The 16,764-nt window shown below is 37.2% G+C and overlaps 1 protein-coding gene across 2 annotated transcripts in view; it reads left to right on the forward strand.

The window, feature by feature from the left end:
* Positions 1-16,764, forward strand: part of FMN2 (formin 2) — a 163,755-nt gene that overhangs the window by 96,399 nt on the left and 50,592 nt on the right. For both annotated transcript variants that reach the window (XM_054162300.1, XM_054162301.1), the window contains 5 exons: positions 4,846-4,937; positions 5,086-5,215; positions 6,186-6,332; positions 8,155-8,214; positions 8,390-8,510. In XM_054162300.1, the coding sequence (XP_054018275.1) occupies positions 4,846-4,937; positions 5,086-5,215; positions 6,186-6,332; positions 8,155-8,214; positions 8,390-8,510 (550 nt within the window). The remainder of the gene's footprint in view (positions 1-4,845; positions 4,938-5,085; positions 5,216-6,185; positions 6,333-8,154; positions 8,215-8,389; positions 8,511-16,764) is intronic.

The raw sequence follows: 16,764 nt of genomic DNA on the forward strand, positions 1-16,764 counted from the left end.
GGCCCGCTTAAGATACTGGAAGGGCCACTATAAGGTCTTTCTCAGAGCCTTCTCTTCTCCAGACTGAATAGCCCCAACTTTCTCAGTCTGCATCCATAGGAGAGGTGTTCCAGACCTCTGATCATTCTCCGGGCCCTTCTGTGGGCATGTTCCAACACATCCAGATCCTTCTTGTAATAGGGGCTCCAGAACTGGATGCAATACTCCAGGTGGGGTCTCAGCAGACTAGAGGGGGAGAATCACCTCCTTCGACCTGCTGGCTATGCTTCTCCTGATGCAGCCTAGGATGTGATATGCTTTCTGGGCTGCAAGTGCACACTGCTGGGTCATGTTGAGCTTCTCATCCACCAGCACCCCTAAGTCCTTTTCTTCAGGGCTGCTCTCAAGCCATTCACTGCCCAGCCTATATTGGTGTGTGGAATTGCCCCAACCCAGATGCAGAACCTTGCATTTGGTCTTGTTGAACCTCATGAGGTTGTCATGGGCCCACCTCTCCAGCCTGTCAAGGTCCCTCTGGATGCCATCCCTTCCCTCCAGCATGACTGCTGCACCACACAGCTTGGTGTCATCAGCAAACCTGCTGAGGGAGCACTCAATGCTACTATCCATGTCGCCAACAAAGATGTTAAACAAGACCAGTCCCAATACTGATCCCTGAGGGACTCCATTTGGACATGGACCCATTCACAGCCACTCTTTGGGTGCAGCCATCAAGCCAGTTCTTTATCCACTGAATCCATCCATCAAACCCATACTGCACCATCTTGGAGACCAGGACGTCATGCAGGACAACGTTGAAGTCTTTGCTCAGCTCCAGGTAAATGATGTCAGTTGCTCAGCCTTCATCTATTAATGTTGTGACCTTGTCTTAGAATGCCACCAGGTTTGTCAGGCAGGATTTGCCCTTGGTGAAGCCATGCTGATTGTGCCCAATCACCTCTTTGTTATTCTTCTGTTTCAGCAGTGCCTCCAGGAGGTTCATTATCTTACCCGGCATAGAGGTGAGACTGACTGACCTATAGTTCCCTGGGTCATTCTTCTTTCCCTTTTTGAAAATGGGGGTTATGTTTCCCCTTTTCTAGTCAGTGAAGACCTCCCCAGACTGCCAGGACTTTTGGAATATGATGCAGAGTGGTTTGGCAACTTCATCTGCCAGTTTCCTCAGCACCTGTGGATGTATCCCATTGAGTCCCATGGACTTGAACACTTCCAGGTTCTTCAGATGGTCACAAACCTGATCCTCACTCACCATGGGCAGTTCCTTCTTCTAGTCCCTGCCAGTATCTTCTGTTTTCTGGCAGTGTGGCTGGAGCCCTTGCCAGTGAAGACTGAGGTAAAGAAGTTATTGAGAACCTCAGCCTTCTCTGTGTCACTTCTCACCAGTTCCTCTGTTTCCTTTCTGAGGGGGCCCACACCTTCCCTACTCTTCTTTTTACCATAAATATACCTACAGAAATTTTTGCTGTTCCCCTTGATCTCCCTGGCTAGATTTAATTCTTACTGAACTTTAGCTTTTCTAACCAGGTCTCTTGCTGCTCAGGCAGCTTCCTTATATGCCCCCATTCCAGCTGTCCTTTCTTCCACTCCTTAGAGTTTCTTTTTGTGTGACAGCATGTCCAGGAGCTCCTTGCTCATCCAGGTAGGTCTCCTAGCATTCTTTCCTGCCTTCCTCTTTGTGGGTATGTTTTGATCCTGGGCACAGGGAAGGTGATCTTGAACTAGCTATCCTGGGCCCCTCTTTCCTCCGGGGCTTTGTCCCACAATAATTTGCCCAGCAGATCCCTGAAGTAATCAAAGTCTGCATGCCTAAAGTCCAGGGTTGTAATCTTGGAATGCATCTTCCTAGTTGCCCTGAGCATCTTGAAATTCTATCGCTTCATGGTTATTGCAGCCAAGGCTATCCCTAAGCCTCACATTCATGACCAGCCCTTCCCTATTGGTGAGAACAAGGTCCAGCAGAACAACTTTTCTTGTTAGTTCTTCCATTTGGAGGAGGAAGTTGTCATCTGTGCATTCCAGGAACATCCTGGATTTCTGGTGCCCTTCATCCTGCAGCTGTGCCACCTGGCTGAGCAGGTCAAAAACCTGCTCACATTGCACACACCCATAGTCAGTGTTGCCCCCTGTTGCCAGTGAAAGGCTGTGGCATTCCTCACAGCCTGTGGCGTGGATGCCAGGATCCATTTTGGTGGATGCAGAGGAAACAATCTTCCTCCTCTGAGTAGCCACCACCATTCCTTCAGTAAAACTGTAGCACTTTGCATCCTGCCCACACACCCTGCTCATGCCAACTACCAAGCTGACTCAAAAGGAGCTCCCAGGGCACAGTCAGTCACTGTTTTCTCTCCCTGTGTGTGTTTGGCTGCCTGTACCAAGGGCCACATGCTCCCAGCTGTCTGCCCCTTCCCTCTCATGCTCTGCTCTCTGGATTCCAGCAAGCAAGAAGGCTGTGGGTGGCCTCACAATTTGCAGCCTTTTTCAGTTTCTCTGGGCTTAAATCCCCCACGGCTTCTCTGGCAATGCCCCCAGCCATGTCACCCTCTCAGGCACCCTCACAAGAGATACCAAGTTGTGTTGGGTCTCCTCTCCACCCCCACTCTCTTTCTTGATCTCTCTGTGTCCAGGAGCCCCCTTTTCTCTTCCGAAGACCACAGCATGGAGCTAGCTGGTGCTGATGCAGTTGCCTCGTAGTTTGCAGTCTGAGGTGTTATGGATGGACCACTGCCAGTATACTGAAATTAAGAACTAGCAAATTTGTCTCAGCCTAGCCCTTGCTAACTGAGAGAGACATGACAAAGTATACACAGGTAGATCAAGGAAGTATCAAGCAGGTCAAATGAAGTGATTATTCTTTTTTCAGCACTGATGAGACCACATTTAGAATGCTCTGTTCAGTTCTGGCTTCCACAGTGCGACAGACATGGACATATTGAGGCAAGTCTGGTGAAGGGCCACAATGATGTTTAAAGACCTGGAGAGTGTATCATACAATGAGAAGCTAAGAGAGCTGAGGTTATTCAGTTTGGAGAAAAGAAAGCTCAGGGGAAACTTATCAAGATGTACAAATATCTGACTGGGGAGAGGGAGTAAAGAGCACTCTGATACCCAATGTAAAGAGAAGAGGTAGTGGGCCTCTTGAAACTGATATATTGGAAATTACATTTTAAAAAAACAACTCTTGTTTTTACTGCAAGTGTCCAAAGTATGGGAACAGGCTGCCTAGAGAGTTCATGAAGTCTCCATCCCTGGAGATACTCATAACCTGATTTGAAATAATGAGAAACCTGTTCTAGCTGCCTCTACTTTGTGCCAGAGGGCTTGGCTGGATGAGCTCCAAAGGTCCTTTCAGACCTCAGCTGTTCTTATTAATCTGTGATACAGGTACTACTAGCACCACTGTAGTTTATTAGCATCAAGAACAAAGTTTATTGTTGGTGCAAAAAAAGCGTTTAGCAATATTTCCTGTCTCTTGGAGTATTTAATAAATAAGGTCAGACTGTTTTAGAGAAGATGACCCTTGGAGAATATCCACAGAAATACTAGCTAAGTATTAGGATGCCGTAATATTCAAGATAGATGACCTTGTTGTCATTCCCAGACTTCTTGAAATAATCAGAGAAACTCTGAAGGGCTTTTTTTATTTTTTCTGAGTTTCTAACTCCTTAATCTTTCTGTTTCAAGTCAGTATTTTCTCCATTTGCATGTGGAAAGATGTTCTACAACCTCAGAACCATCCAAACTTGACTTTCTGGTTTTGGATTGCTGATGGAGCTCTCAGAATTATTTGAGATAGTTCCATACCTCTTCTGCTAATTATGCAAAAGCATATAAGAAAAATGCAGATGCAGCATCTTTTCTCTGCCATTATTTAAGTAGTTGATTTTCCACTGCTGTCTTCATATTCTGTGGTTGAGTAAGTTAAAAATGTGTGTAGAGTGTTCTTTGAGGGATAAAGGTAGATATATTTACTACTTTTTTTCACTCTTGCACAATTTAAGGTTTTGAATCTATTTTGAAAACCACTGTATATGTCGAAAGAAGGGTCAGAAGGAGAAGTTTCCATTCCACTTTTATTCCTTTACATGCCATTCCATTTTCCAGTTGGAAAAAATAATTTCACTGTAGCATGGAGCACATAAAGAAGTGAGGCTCTGTTTCTTTTGATTGGAAGCTTGAAGAAAAGACCACACAATGTGCTACAGGGTTCTCCAAGAAACTAGACAGTTTACATGCAATTTTTTTTTTCTTATTAAAATAAAAATGAAAATAATTTTACTTCAAAGAAGCTTGCAGTAGTTCTCATGTATTTTGGTATGTATTAAAGTTCTATTATAAATCAACTATTTTTCATTGTTCCACAGTGTTTTCTAAATAGTGGATAACATTCATGTTGCAGTAAACAATACAAACCTATTTTCCTTTAGTTTTTTTAGAAAGGATATTATTTAAATACATATTTAAAGATCAGATTGCATTCAAATGCAGCCCAATAGATTTGGAAAAAGAAATACAGCTCAAGAAGAGAGTTCTTTGGTCTAAGGACTTTATAAACAGCCAAAGAAAAGTCATTGGGTAAGAAGATTTTTATCTAAGTGCATGGTTGAATGAATAAATCTTTTGCAGGTTACTAGTAGTCGATAATATTATTTGGAATTTGTTCTATTTTCCATGTATTTATATTTAAAAGCACTCTGTGTACTAAGTAGTTGCACCATAAGCAGATGATGGCTAGAATGAAAAAAAAAAATCTGTGAATATGATTTCTTAATAGGGGCATCTTCATCTATATTGTTTGACTAGGTTTTTAATGAAAAGTTTTTAATTGCTTTTTTTCTTTTATTCCAGAGAGCACAATCAGATGAATTAGAAAAAATAGAAAAGCATAGCAAGTCATCCAAGGAAAAAGAAAACGCCAAGTCTTTGGATAAGCCTGAACAGTAAGAACATACTTATGAAAGAGCAGTTTTGCTCACTTCAGAAACTTCCCCAGCTATATTAAACTATCTAGAGATGTTATAAAATTAAATAAATAAAATACTATACCTACTGACAGTCTCTCGTAATTTTCTTCAATCACTCCTACAGGTTCCTTTATGAACTTTCACTAATTCCAAACTTTTCAGAACGTGTGTTTTGCATTCTGTTCCAATCAACATTTTCAGAAAGCATTTGTTCAATACGGCGCAAACTTCAGTTGTTACAGAAGCTCTGTGAGGTAGGTTATGCTCTGTGAAAATGTAGAGCTAAATTTCTGATATTTAATCTTGTTAAGTTGTAGTCATATTTCAAAAGTTTTCACTTTATTTAATTTATATCTGAAGGTTTGCAGTATAGAACATTTTATGACTTCAACATAAAAGCAAATTTTAAGATTAGCTTTTGAACAATACACTATTGTGTATATAATACGCAAAAATAGTGTATTTGAACAATACACTATTTATGCCATCAATGTATACAATTTTCTGGAAAATAGTGTATATTCTCCTTTTGGTACAGCAAAATCTTCACTCTTCACAGTGAATATCCTGAATACCAGTTCAATCCTGAATACCAATTCAGTCCGCCTTGCATTTGCTTGGATTTTGGTAGTGTGCAACTCGATATCTCTCATACCTAAAATCAGCTAGAAATAGTAAAGTTATCTCTAGCTAGAAGATACCGTTTTATGGTCCCATGCAAAATAAAAGCATGGCTTTAAAATGCAGGTTTCATCAGTATTTTCATCGCTGAATGCTATTTGAATAATTTTCTTTGGTTTACTATTTGAAAGATTTGAAATATTCGACTCATGTTTTCATTGTTTCGTGTGACTTTTTTTATGAACTTTTCCTAGAATCCTCTACTAAATTAAATACACTGTTCACACTATCCATATCAGTTAAGGAATTATTACTTTGCTTTGCTCAGTAGTTCATCTTTGATAGTATTGTATAACTACCTTATTTTTTATTTTCTTTTTTCTAATTATCAATTTTGGAGATAACATTCTTCAGTCACAACAAATTACATATTGATATTACTCCTCTTCTACGCTTGCTGTTGAAGGTTATTAATTCCCTCTATTTCAGCCTTTATATAAAGTATTATTTCTAAACACAGTATCAATCTGCTTGTCAATAATACTGTTGACCATAAGTATTAGTGTAAGTTTGGACAATGGTTTGTTTCTCTTTATTTTGTAGACATTGAAAAATGGGTCAGGAGTTATGCAGGTCCTGGGTTTGGTTCTTGCCTTTGGAAATTACATGAATGGTGGAAACAGGACACGAGGACAAGCTGATGGATTTGGACTAGATATCTTGCCAAAACTTAAAGATGTCAAAAGCAGTGTAAGCTGATCATAGAGTTGTGCAGACTTGAGAATGTTATATTCTAAGAAAATTACTTTGTCTTAGTCATTTCTGAGTAAATGATGTGAAATTTAAGGAGGATGTCAAAGGGAATTGTTTCCTTACCATGCTTAGCTGATCACACTTCTAGAGCTGAATGTACTTCTGTAGAAATACAGAAAAGAATTACCTCTTTTCATTAGTGGGCATGAAAAAAGAAAGTGAATAATGTTTAACTTACACTGTATAGTTCTAATTTTTCTTAATATTCAGAAACAATGCTATGATCCTTACACTTAAAAGCTTTATTACAGAAGTGGAAAAAGCTGGAATAGAAAAGTTAACTGTGATTAGATGCAGATTCAAAATATTTGTGAGAAAAAAAGCCCAGCTCACTCCTGAAAATGGTTGAGTAGGCTTCCTGAGCATTTGGGATAACCCAAAATTTGTTCATTATATACCTCATGATTGCAGAGTGTGCATTTCATATTGGACCATGGAACCATCCAAGCAAAGGGTAGTTAGAGCAAGTATGTGCTGATTTAAGATGACTAGTATTGTCATTTAAGTAGTTTTCTTTCTTGCTCAGTGCTAAACTGGAGCTTATGTATTGCCAGATTTTTTTTTTCCCCTTTGATTATTTAGATTGGAGTTATATTCAAAAATCTGCTTTTATTTCCAAGGAAACAATAATCTTTGAGTCTCTATGATTGTGATGAAACCGCTCGTCTGTATGCGGCCAGTGGTATGAGAATTGTTTGTAGCAATAATTCTAGAGACTTCATATTGGTCCCTACATCTATCTAATGAGTCACTGATATTGTAAAAGTTACAGAAAAATAACAGCTTGTTACCCTGCTTAGTCAGTCAATAAATATACCTGCATTAGCTGTTGGGTTAGATACTGTAAGCAGAGTGTTGTTTAACCTGAGCTGAGACCATGTTAGTCTTTACAGGTCTAGACCTAGAGTTCATTCTGGCATGCTGGTTTCTTAAGGGACTGATGATATGAATGAAGCCTTAATACAATGCATTTAGGGCATCTTACTTCAGCTGAAGCTTCTGGTTGGCTCTGAATAGATCACCAGTTTTAAAAAAACTACTCATTGGAACATTTAGGAACATTAAATTTGTTTTGATGACTTAAGTCTTTAGTACATAATTTGCTAAAAGTATTATGACCATTGACCTTAGCATTGCAAGAAATATCTTCAGTTTATTTGCTACTGATCAGTCAGAAAAGTTATTACACACCAGTGTTCATGAACTGTCTGAAAATATACTTCTGTAAAAAATGCTCGGCAAATTAAAAATTCCCTGCTGAAGTTTATGACAAGGATTACAGAGGGGAAAGAATGAGGAAGTTACCCTAAAGAATGCCAGAAGTAGCAAAATTTCATTTAGAAAAATAACTTTTTTTTTTTTTAATTTAACTTGGTTTTGGTTGTATAGATTCAAAAAATCTCAATGTTGTGAAACAAATTTCACGCATCAACCTAGAAACAATTTCTCTTCTCCACCTTGGGAAACTTAGAATGTTAAGATTTAAAAAATCAGGCACAGCTTACATGTGTATTATGTCTTCTATTTTCTGTTGAATGGCATTTCAGGGTGTTAGTTTTGTTTTCTTCTGTGGGGATCTTGTTTTGTTTATTTTGGTTTGTTTGTGCCTTTTTTTTTTTTTTTAACTAAGGCACCAAATCAGCAAAGTATTTCCCTATACTTGACACTTAATATTTCATTTACTTGAATTATCATTTCTGATTTCTTTTTCTTTTTTGGTGAGTTTCAGTAACACAGCAAACTTTATTCTTCTCTACAGGACAACAGCAGAAGTCTTCTATCTTACATTGTCTCCTACTATTTGCGTAATTTCGACGAGGTGAGAATTAATATTTTTTTTTTAAATTTGGGTAAAAAAAAATCAAATTGCAAAATTCTTTCTTTGACTAGCCAAAATGAGGAAACGTGCACAAATACTCTTTATGCTTTCAGTTACATATGTTACTACATTAAGAAGTAATGAGCATCATGTAACTCTGTACGTTTTTTGTCAGGACGCTGGAAAAGAACAGTGCATCTTTCCTCTTCCAGACCCACAAGATCTCTTTCAGGCTTCACAGCTGAAGTTTGATGACTTTCAAAAAGATCTCCGCAAAATGAAAAAAGATTTGAGAGGTACTCAGATTAAGTGATAAATATATGTTACCAACATGTCCACGATGTTGTCTGTATCATTTTGAGAACTTCAAGGATACTATACGAGTTGTTTTGTGGTTTTGACTCCTCGATAGCTATTTTTTCCCTAAATCACTTTTTGATAACATTTTAAGCAATAATTCATAATTTTCTGCAAGTAGCTTGTATGAGGTTATAAAATAAAAAATGTCAAGGCAGTGAGGATAAATATTTTTTCCAAAACAAAACAATCCTCCCCTCTCCTCCCCTGCCCCAACCTTCTTGATGTAAGTCTGTCTTCATGAAAAGAAGTACAAAGTGTTGAACCATGACCGAAAAAAAAGGGACGTTGATAATTAGGTCTAAATATTATCTAGCAGATAATCTCTATGGCACATTGTTAGAAAGTTGAAATAATCTGACTTGACTTAAAAATAATACACAAAGGAAGTATTTCTTCTCCTACTTGTGGAATGATTTACTTCAATTAACAAACATAAAAAAAAATGTATTTGCTGGACTATATTAAAGAACATGTGTCTCATATACATTTCTTAAACTCAGTGCGTAGATTAAGCAAGAGCAGTTTGCACAAACAGTGACTAATAACCATGATCTTCATTAGTTTTGATAAAAATCTCTGCTAGACTGGCCAGCTATAGAATCTTAGAATTGTCAGGGTTGGAAGGGACCTCAAGGATCATCTAGTTCCAAAAACCTGCCATGGGCAGGGACACCTTACACTAGATCAGATTGCTCAGAGCCCCATCCAGCCTGGCCTTAAATACTTCCAGGGATGAGGCTTCTACCACCTCCCTGAGCAACCTGTTCCAGCACCTCACCAGCTTCATGGTGAAAACATCCAATCTGAATCTACCCATTTCATTTTTATTTTTTTTTTATTCTTCCTAATCCTATCACTAACTGACACCCTAAAAAGTCCCTTGCTAGCTTTCTTGCAGACCCCCTTGAGATACTGAAAGGCCACAGTAAGGTCCTCTCAGAGCCTTCTCATCTTCACACTGAATAGCCCCAGCTTTCTCAGTCTGTCTGCACAGGAGATGTGCTCCAAACCTCTGATCATCCATTATGCTAAATCTTGGAGACAAGGATTCAAATCAAGGACTAAAATGTTTTTGTTACCTTGCTGATTTTAAATGCCATGCATCTAGAGACCAAGGAACAGTTTGGTAAACCATTAGTTCATGAACAACCTATAATGGAATATTCTCTATTAGAACAAAACCATAATATAGTTACCAGATGATATCTGATTTTTTTTTTTTTTGTCTTGTCCTTATCGAGCTTTCTTTTTTGGATATTTTAAAATGTATTTTTACCATTTAGAGGTAATGTTTGAAGTTGTATCAAAGTGAGCCACTGAGGAGCAAACTGCAGCACCATCTACTTTCTGCCCTGAACAATCTAGGGGGCATGCAGTTCAGCCATGAAATCATATTTTCATATTTCTGTACTCTTGTAACTTTCAGATAATCTGAGGGATATTCTTCCAGCTTGCATATAGAGAAGAAAGATGCTTAGGTCTGATTGAAGAAAGGTACTGGAATTCTGATGCATGTTTATGAACATCTGTTGAGGCAGACATCATTCCTCACAGGTTCACTAAAAATGTTTCTGTATAGACAAAAGGCTAAATATTTTTAGATCAGGATTGAAATTTGCATGCAGGCATAAATCTCTTATGGAATAAATCCACACTGTGCAGTGATCAAAGCAGAGGTTCTGTAAAAATGGAAATTACACGCTTTGCTCTGCCATGGGACTGCAGTTAAATTCTTTGTGCTTCCAGTCCAAGCCTTAGCTGGAGTTTCTGTTGTCAGTCTGATCTGTAGTTAACAAAACTGAAGAATAACTGCAGATATCACTCTTTCCCTATTCCCTTTGCTATAAACTTTTTGGAGGACAATATCAGCCTCCTTCTGCATTCTCTCCTGGATATGAAAAAACAGTTTCAATACCAGTCTGCAGTCTCATTCATTGATTCCAATTAGCCCTCAGTCATGTAAAAATGCTTTGTGCATTTTCCAAAGGACAGTGCCACTGTAAAATAAAAATTATCTGTGTTTAAAAAAACATTATGACTGACTGCAAGGGCATTCACTAAAACTTTTGGGTATGCAGTAGCTTAATTGTTGTAATGCTTTCAGTGAGCCAGAATAGCCAAGTTTAATGATGGTCTTTTTTAAAGAGAGTACAAGTTTTAGCTTAGTGGATTAAATGACTTCAAAGTGAGTGTCTTCAAAGTGTGTTTCTTCTGCATTTAGTTTAAGCACACTACCAGATTTGCCAATGCACATCTGGAACCTTATGAGTTACTAGAGCTAGCAAGTGCCTCAATAAATGAGCAGGAAGAAGACTCTAAGATGCTTACCAAATCTTAACAAAATCCTGAATATGATCCTCTCCTTTTGAAGTCAGTGAGAGTAAATGAATATTGAGTATTTCTGGGAAATACTAAATTTAAAGTCATAGAAATAGATGCTTATGAATGCATTCCAGTACTATACTGAGATGGGGACTCTAATCTTGGACCTGTTCTCATCAGTAATGGAAGTTTTCATGAGCAGATTTAATCAACTGGGAGGGGTGTGGGGAGGAGAGGCTTTGCTTTTTCCTGTGGGCTTTGGGCTGAATATAAGGCAAATGATACAGGCAATACTAAAAGTTCAAGGGTATTCTATACAGGTTAGTTTAAAATATGCTGCAAGCCATGCACAGTAAGATCACATTATAATGGAGGAAGGGGCTATTTGTCCACCAGGAACAAAAGCTTCTGAAAATATTTTAATTCTGTCTTAAAAAAATTTCCATAAGCTTCATCACAGAAGGCTCCTTTCATAAAATTGTGGAGCTGCTTAAAAAACAAACAAAATATCTAAGGCTATTATAAAAGAAAAATAATCCCAACCCATTTTGTAACAATAGCAGTTCCTTTTCTGTCTAAATATGTCAGTAGCATACACAGAGACATGCAAATATAATCATTATGATTCTGTAAAATAATTGTCATGCTCCTTCACAGTTCTGAGTTTGGGCTTTTGTTTGTATTAATGTTGTTACGCTGATTGCTTAAAAAGTTAAAATATTCATGATGATCAAATTTATTTGCTTTCTTCATTTTGACTGTGGAAGCTTCTGTTAATTTTTCAGACTTTATGAACTGTAGTCTCTTCAAAGATGAGATTTGAAGTGTAAGTTCAAAAGAACTTTAGAAAGCATGGTCTTCCAAGAGTAAGAAGGCAGAAATTTACAATTTATTTGTTCTGAAACTGAGAAATCAAATTTCCCTTTAAGATTATAGTGGAAGCTACTCTAACCGTGTAATATCAAACTTGCAAACTGTTCAATTTTTGTTTTATTTTTTAAAATAATATACACCTCAGGGATAAAGATCATATGCTAGGTTTTTATTGCTTTGTTTGTTTGTTTTACTAGAAGACCAAGTAATGGTAGATCCTTTTACTAACAAACCAAATGAGTTTGGCTCCATCTGTTGTTGCCAGATTTCACAGCTCTCCAGGATTCTCACTTTAGCCTTTTTTTTGCTTCAGTGACATAGTTTGTTAAGCAACTTGATCTGCTTTTGATCTCCCCTAGCTGTCAGCAGCGTTCCTTGATGCAGTCATGCCAAGCAATGTCTTCTACTCCCATGTCATTCCACAGAAGAAACTTCAGTGCTTGCCACATGACTTAAATCAACTCACCATGTAAAGAAAATTGGGTATCCAGGGCCATAAGATTGCTACGTGATTCTTACTGATTAGAACCTGTGTTGTATATCTGTTAGTATATTTTTCTAGGTGCCTTAGAATACTAGAGGTGGGGTGGAAAGATGTGGAAGATCATGTGTATTGAGTCAATGTTTTAATTGTCTCTACTCTGGCACTTTGTGGAGGTACAATTGTAGTTTGGGAAAATGTTGGATTTGTGGCCCATTAAATTCTTCAAGATGTATTTAATTTAGGAAAGAACTAGGACACTAAAATGGCAGTGAGAGTTACAATATTTTAAAGTGCTTATGGCAAGTTAAAACGGTTTAGAGTTTAGGGTTTGGCTACTTATTAACATTTTAGCTTTACAACAGTAAGTTTATTCTTGCAAATCGAAAGCTAATTCATTAGTTGTCACTTATTGCAAAACTTTCACCAAATCTCAGCTAAAAGAAATAGAAACAATGTCAGGCAGAAAATAAATGCAACTAGTGGAATTTTGAAGAGATGAATAATACCATGTATTTGATTGAAAAATTATTACGTATAATAATTATGATAATTAAATATTTTTTTAGTGACAATTTATTTTTCTACTGTGAGTGTTTACAACTCATTGAAAATCCTCCATCGATCAAAAGCTAGAATGTGTGGTCCAGTACATCTCTCTGATTTGATATAATTGTGACTGAGAATGTTTATAAAGTATTAAGCATTTGCAGAACACTTGATATTTTAAAAAGTATGTTCCAAGAAAAGCCCCACAGTAACTTGGGAAAATACAAGATCCCTCTTTTTTCTGTGCTGCTTATAGTCACCTAAAATTGTCTATTCAACTTGGATCTGGTAGTTGTAGAGCTGGTATGTGCTTTAGGGTTTAATACCTGCTGTGTAAATCAGAGCATTGGAAATACCATAGTATGCAATAGAATGAGACAACTCCAAACACAATTTGGAGAGATGAGATAGTAGTAGACATGCTATGCTTTGATTCCTTACTATTTCTCATGTAGTTATAACTTTCAGCTTTTGAGAAATTATTCATCTTGCCTCAGCAATTGTTATCCCCAACACCTAGAAAGAGGCCCCGACTCTAAAAGTGCAGCTGAAGTGTAGTTTGACATGAGATTTTTTCTTGTTGTGTCCAACACTGTGTCTGGGGTACATGGATGACTTTGCAAAGTAAGATTGCACCCATTGTTATTTCTTTCGTGGGTAACAGTAATATTTCTTGGAGGTCTTTTTCAACCATAGTGATTCTGCAGTTCTGTGATTTGCAGGCTACAATGAGGGGAAAAAAGAAAAAAAAGGCACCATACTGTTTGCACATCTTCCCTTCTTTTTCATACATGTTTGTCTCTTCTCGTGTTCATGAGATGCTCTTTCCATCACAGTTCTGACTATGGAACTAAGACTTTGTCAACGTTTTGGTGCCACTTCTCACGCAGGAGCAAGAGCAGTATTAATTTCAACTTCAGTTAACAAAGTTAAACTGCCTAAGCCATCCAGATCCCACTACAGATAACAGAAAACAAGGGATTGCTATCCTAAAACTGATTGAGAAAGGTCTTGAGCCTAGTCTGATAAAATTTGATGAAATATAGTCCATCCTATGAGGTTTTAAGAAGCCCCAGTATTTTTAAAAATACACTTCTATACTCTATATACTTCTATATATTCCAAGTTGTTTCAAGATAAGAAGGCAGAGCTGTGGAGGAGAGGGAGTTGAAATGAAGAAAAAAAAATTGTATTCATAGAGAGTTTAAATCAGTGTCCCAAAAACTTTCTGTTAAGATATTTTGCAGTGTCTGTGTTTCTGTTGTTCTTTGTCAATAGTTTTGATATAAACAGAAATGAAGATTTTTCAGTATTAAGAAATACATCTTTTATTTTTCTTATATGATCCATAGATCCCTATTCTGATAAAAAGATGTTTTAAATTCTTTATAATAAAATGCCAAATCTCTTAAGATGCTTATTAACAAAACAATACAGCAACAGTAGTTTTGGTCAGTCCTACAGTTATCTGTACAATCTACCTTTACAGAAACAAGTAGGTTTTTAACCAAATTAAATCTTTACTTTTGCCTACTCAATAACAGCAGTGCATCCACAAATTCTGTTTGTTCAGCTGTCACTGAAAGGGTTAATTGCTGCAGCTATGCAGCATGCAGACTCCTAAACCTAAACCAGATGTAAACTAAAGCCAGGCTTTCAGTCAATCTGAGTCATATTTTACTGTCCTTAAAACTCCAAACAAGGAGCTGTCTATGGAAGCCCTTGAAGATTCAGCAGTTCTTAGTGTAAGTCTTTACAATCCCCCAAAAAATAAATAAAATTGAGAGCTCTTTCTCTACTCATGGCTGAGTTCATCAGTTTGTCTTTTGATGAGGCCACTGTTGTTTCCTCTAGGTAGTTTAAGGTTTCTTTTAAAGTCACAGGTTGCAGTTGTAAGGACTCCAGAAAACACTGAGGAAATCCCAAAGAACAGTGGTTACACAGCTTTGTACTTTTCATGCAAGGACACAGGCACATCATCTGTGATACTCAAGAGTACTCAGGACCTCTGAAGACTAAGGATATAATTTCAGAACCTCCTTAAAGACTTAAAACCAAATAGTCTTTCAAATCTCAGTGTAACTTGTGCTCTAAGATACCTTAAACAGTCTTGCAAAATCCACCTAAGTTGTATAGGACTTCTACAGATAAGTGGTTTCAGAAGTGGTTAACTGAAACAACCTAGTGGTCTTGTTAATTATTCATCCAAGATAATTCACATTTCTGCTTGCTTTTGTATTATTTTTTTTTTTAATGGGCTGGGGGTTGTTTTTGTTTGGTTTTGGTTGGTGGTGTTTAGTTTTGGGTTTTTTGTTGTTGCCGATTTTGGGTTGGTTTATTCGGAGTTTTTTTGCTCTTTTATTAATGTTTTGAGGGCATTTGAAAGAAAGTTCATGCTGCTCATAATTATCCTGACCAAGGACAATACATTAAGCTTGAGGACCAGCTAATCATCTTTTGTTGAATGAAAGACACATTTTAGGATTAGAAGAAATCTGTTTTCAAGGGCTGAAATTTAGTATCCTACAGAACTAGATGGAAAACATGCATTAAAAAGGTACTCTGAACCTTTTTTTTTCCCTCCTGTTGAAAAAAAGTTAAGCACCTATTTTTCACGAGACTGAATGCAACATTACCCAGCATTGCTTACTAGAAGTCTTAGTGCAATGCACAGAACACTTTGTGATTCTTCTTTTCCTTTTATGTATAGATGTCTCTTAATGTTTGCTGTTGTGAATTTTCTATTATTTTAGATTGACTTAAAATAACACAATTTTTAAAAATAGAGGATGAGTAAGCTAGCAGTACCTTTAATATGGAAATTAATTGTATTTTAACATATGAATGGAGAATGAGATTCCTGAAATAATGAACACAGCTGGAATTGCAATTTAAAAAAAGCTTTCAACGGGTTTTGAACACAGATTTTTCACATCAATGCTACTGATCTAGAAATTTGACAGATCTATCTACAGGCACAAAGCTTTGTACGTAATTTAAAAGGTCTTCCCACAACAATCCACTTGTATTGGTTGTCTGCAAAAATCTCTTGGAGCATTAAATTAGTTGGACTACTGCTCTCTTCCATTCTTGAGATACTGCCTATATGTTGAAATCGATTTAGAGAGGTAGAGAAGAGGGCTATCTGCCCACACCAACTTCTGTTTAAGATCTGAGATTTTAGGAAGGTCAATCCATAAGATTAGTGCATGAGAACTGAGTATTTGAAAATACAGGGAACTGAAACTTTCACCTTGCTTCAAAGCATTATGAAGATTTTATCTTTCTTTATTCCTGTCTGGGCAATTCCATGTTGAAAGATAAGCTTCTTCCTACTACTTGGCTTTTTTGACTTCATACATGACCATCTTTGTGGTGGCCTGAACACCTTTCAGTTCTTTCATTATAAGAAAATTTAAAATCTGCTTAAAATAAACTGAAGTTAGAAATATGCTTGCTTTGCTTAAGATTTTTATTTGTGTGCATGTCTCCCAAGATGAGAGAATACATCCCTGTTAGAAGAGGGATGATGACAGAGCAAATTCTGAGTCTGTTACCAAAAAAAAAAAAAAAAGGACAAGCTTTTGTTTCATACAAAATTTTCCCAAACTCATCACAGTAGATCCCTTTTCCAGGCTTTTCCTTTCATTTCTTGGGTTTTTATCTAGGCTATTTCATGGTGAGAAATGTGTTTGTGAAGCTAAAGACAAAAAGTCAAATTGGTGTTGGACTGTTGGTATTCTCACTTTTTTTTTCCTTCCATTGCTTGTTTTGCTTTGACATTGGTTAGAAATTATTAAATGTTCTTCTGACACAAACATTTATTCAAGTATCTTATTCACAGAATCAGAGAATGGTAGGGGTTGAAAGGGACCTCCATCTATTCCATCCCCTTCACTAAAGCAGGTATACCTAGATCAGGCTCTGCAGGAATGCATCCAGGTGGATTTTTGACCCCAGAGAGG

Source organism: Dryobates pubescens, chromosome 6, assembly GCF_014839835.1.
Source record: "Dryobates pubescens isolate bDryPub1 chromosome 6, bDryPub1.pri, whole genome shotgun sequence".
Classification (NCBI taxonomy): domain Eukaryota; kingdom Metazoa; phylum Chordata; class Aves; order Piciformes; family Picidae; genus Dryobates; species Dryobates pubescens.